This window comes from Galeopterus variegatus, unplaced genomic scaffold (assembly GCF_000696425.1).
Source record: "Galeopterus variegatus unplaced genomic scaffold, G_variegatus-3.0.2 Scaffold8981, whole genome shotgun sequence".
Taxonomy (NCBI): Eukaryota; Metazoa; Chordata; class Mammalia; order Dermoptera; family Cynocephalidae; genus Galeopterus; species Galeopterus variegatus.
Genome location: NW_007735092.1, coordinates 51,438 through 55,223, shown reverse-complemented (window position 1 = coordinate 55,223; position 3,786 = coordinate 51,438). Strand labels below are relative to the sequence as shown.

Genomic DNA, 3,786 nt, shown 5'->3' with positions numbered 1-3,786 from the left:
GAGAACACGCAGGAGACCCTCAGGGACCAGGGAGCCTCTGGGTTGAGGTCTCTGAGAAGACACTTTGTGATTCATTTGGAAAGTATCTGCTAACATTGGGGACAGTGTGCCAAGGGGCTTTTGATGCCAGGTTGGTTTCAAGTTCAAAAGCTGAAACAAGCTTCTTTGAGAAGTCCCAGCTGTAGTAGGTTTCAGACTGAGTTCTTTCAAAGTTGTTCTATTGAAATTCGAGGACATCGTTCACATGAAGCATTAATGGGCTGATCCTTTACACATTATCAAGAAATAATTGGCTCTAAAGTATTTTACTTCTTCAAATCTTATTCTGATTATATGTCCCCCTCAATCTGGTAATGGGTAAGTCTGAGTAATATTTTTGTTTCCCTAACAGTGGGTGCTACTTTGTAATTAACAGTATAATTTCCTTTGCATCTGTGTCTGGTGGAAACATAACCGATGGGATTACTAAGTCATAATTGAGAAAGCTCTGTCCGTCTCACGCCGGTTGCAAAGCTGGCTGCACAGAACAATCCCCCAGGGACCTCTGAAAAATCCTAATGTCCAGGCCACACTCCCAGGCCAGTTAAAATAGAATCTAATGGATGGGACCCAGATATTGGTGTTTTTTAAAGCTCCTCTGGTGATTCCAGTGTGAGTGGTTGAGAGCTACTGATCCAAGTGGAAATAAACTCTGAAGGGCTGGTGGACCTCACATGTTCACAGAGTTCACATTGTAGAAAACCATCTCCCTGCCCAGGACCCCTTCCCAGTCTTTCTAGTGCTCTGATAGTCCCAGTGGGACTGTCAGGATCCTTTCTGCCTTCCTTCCGGTGACGTGCAGATGAATGTCTAACAGCTCACTCCCTGGAAATACTCCTGTGTATATATATATAGACTGTGTGAGTTCTCCCACCAGGGCTGATTCCACGCTGCCATTGTGCTGTCACGGAGATGGCATTGGGAGTTGTGCACAGCCAGCTCCAGAAAGCCCTGCCTCCTTCCAGTTTCAGATTTGCTCACCCTCTCCTCTGCACCCACCCCCAAATGCCTCATTCTCCCTTAGGTGCCTTTCCAGGTTTTGAGCCACCTAGATAAATGGTTCTGTGCTTGTTATGAAATGCTGGCTTATCCTGCTCAGGTAACAGAACGCCTCCTCCCACTTAAAGAGTGTATGTAACTCTGGAAAACAAGAGAATATTCCTAATGCTGGGGATATTTGGGCGACTGGCATTCTGGTTTTTACTCTAACCTGTGATCCTGACTAAGGTGAGCTGTCCTGAATATAGCTCTGGGCACCTGAGCTGACATACGAGGTTTCTGAGCCTGCAGAGCTGAGGTCTAGGCTNCTGCTCAGGTAACAGAACGCCTCCTCCCACTTAAAGAGTGTATGTAACTCTGGAAAACAAGGGAATATTCCTAATGCTGGGGATATTTGGGCGACTGGCATTCTGGTTTTTTACTCTAACCTGTGATCCTGACTAAGGTGAGCTGTCCTGAATACAGCTCTGGGCACCTGAGCTGACATACGAGGTTTCTGAGCCTGCAGAGCTGAGGTCTAGGCTCTGAATCAGGATAATTCACCAAGGTAACAAGGGGGCTCCCCAGGAGGCAGGCTGCCAACCTTTGTGGGTTGACTGACCACCTCAACACAGGCTGTGTGCCCCTCCTTCCCTTTCCCTCATTACAAAGCACGTTCCTGTGACTTTTCTCATGGAATTGTGGCAGTATACCTAGGAAGGCCGAGCAGAAACTATCTTCCATCTGCAGGTGAAGAACTCTGCCTAAGCTCAAAGGTCAAATGGAGTGACTCACCCAAGTCTGGGCAACTTGCCCAAGCCAGTAGGTGATGGAGCCGGGACTTGAACCCAGAGCTTCTGACCCCAAACTTAATGCTTTCTCAACACACAGCCTTGATCTATAGGCCACCTTTACCCAGGTGTGGTGCCAGTCAACTTAGGTAGAGGAGGAAACAAAATGAAAAGTGATATATCCTGCTTTCCAGTCATGAACACATCTGTGCCAGCCCTGCTTTGTTTTTTTATTTTGGGGTTTTATTTTTATCTTATTAATATTATTTTTTTTTACATTCTATGATGTTGTTGCGGAGCAGTTGGGAGGGAGAGGGAGAAGGGAAAGGGGAAGGAAATGGGGTGGAAGAAGGAGGAAGGAGGGGAGACCAGGGAGCTTCCAGTGGTGGCTCAGTCATTGCCAGGCTGGGTGCAGATGTCAGGGGGGTGGGGCTAAAGCCCTAGTCTCCCACCACCCCAGCTTGGGAACCTGGGACCCTTCTTGCTGTGGCTCAGTGGTAGTCGCTAGGTTGGATGCATGTGTTGAGGGGCATGGGCAAGGCCCTTGGTCCCCCATCGCCCCAGCTTGGGAGAGCCCAGGGTGCTTCCCGCAGCAGCTTGGTGGTTGTTCCTGGGCTGGCTGTGGGTATGTGGGGGGTGGTGTGGCCGAGGCCCAAGGCCCCCCAGTGCCCCAGATCAGGAGAGCCCAGGGAACTTCCTGCAGCAGCTCAGTGGTCATTGCTGCAGCCCTGCTTTGGAAAGCATGTTTCCTGAAATGAAACGTGGTCCTTGTGGCCTAATAAAGAGCAAGTTCCAGCTTGGGGACTTAAGTTGGGGGTGTAATATGAATGGCTCATGCAATATGAGTGGCTGATGAACTGTGATTCCAAATGCAGAGTCAGGAGCAACCGCTGTCAAGATTGAGTCACAGCCAGAAGACACCTGGGACTCTAAGAAGTGGCTACAGAAATATGGCTTGAAGGCCCAGAAGCTGTCACTTTATGACGTCCTAGCTGATTGCTCCTTCCGCCACGCTGATGGAGTTGTTGATATAAAAGCCAAACCCGAGAATGAGTCTGTGCAGACCAGTGCGGTAGGTGACATGAACTCCCGGGTGGGGCTGTGACCTTCCCTAGATGCCCCAGGTGGGTGAGGCCAACCTCAGAAGCCAAGGGCAAGGCCGTGGTTGAAGAGTTACAGCGAGGAAAGCCAGCGTGGGTTTCTGGGCAGAAAGGTGTCCCTTCTGCTTCCCGCTGTACCCTTGTCTAAAGGATACCTGTGGGAGTGGAGGTCAACTCTGGGAATGGTGTCTAGTTATAGGTGAATTACACATAAGCCAGGGCTGGGCTTATAGAAATCGGGCATTAGGAGTCTCAGAATTATTCAACATTATGCAAATAGAGATGCCCTTTGTTGCCTCATATTGAATGGAAGAGAAAAACTGCTGCTGAATGTGCCCAAAGCAGGCGTTTCTGTGATCCCCTTGTATTTTCACTCTCATAACGTTGCATTATTCTAGTGACTACCAACCAGCATATAGTGGATGCCCAGTAAATATAAAATCAGATTCTCCAAAGGGTTATAGCACTAGGTGGGTGTATACTGAGACCTTTGACAGCTGTAGTTCAGTTGTGCCAGTGGGTCTCCTGGGACTGCAGCTTCTCACAGTGCTGGACTCTGGCTCCCAGTGCAAGGATGAGGCTGGAGAGCAGGAGTTCCTGGACTCCAGAGCCGTGCGTGGGAGTCAGTAGGTCTGAGATGGGGCCACATTTTGAGAAACACCAATGTGTAGAACAGAAGCCAGAAACTAGGTGTCAAAGGGTTAGCAGTACGGAAAGACTGAAGAGTATCATGATACGAAACAAAATCAGGATGAAATGAATACTCCCGATTTGTAAAACTGAAGGAAAGCTCTTTCAGGCGGTGGCAAAGCTCCAGGTACACACTGAAGTGAAAGGTGAATTGCAAGCCATGGAGCAGACATGTCACTGATTGCAGC

General features: G+C 48.9%; 1 protein-coding gene across 1 annotated transcript in view; it reads left to right on the top strand.

Moving 5' to 3' along the window:
• LOC103608921 (von Willebrand factor A domain-containing protein 3B-like) overlaps positions 1–3,786 on the top strand; it is a 51,867-nt gene that overhangs the window by 22,329 nt on the left and 25,752 nt on the right. Inside the window, exon 3 of the mRNA XM_008593309.1 lies at positions 2,684–2,880. Within this exon, the coding sequence (XP_008591531.1) occupies positions 2,684–2,880 (197 nt within the window). The remainder of the gene's footprint in view (positions 1–2,683; positions 2,881–3,786) is intronic.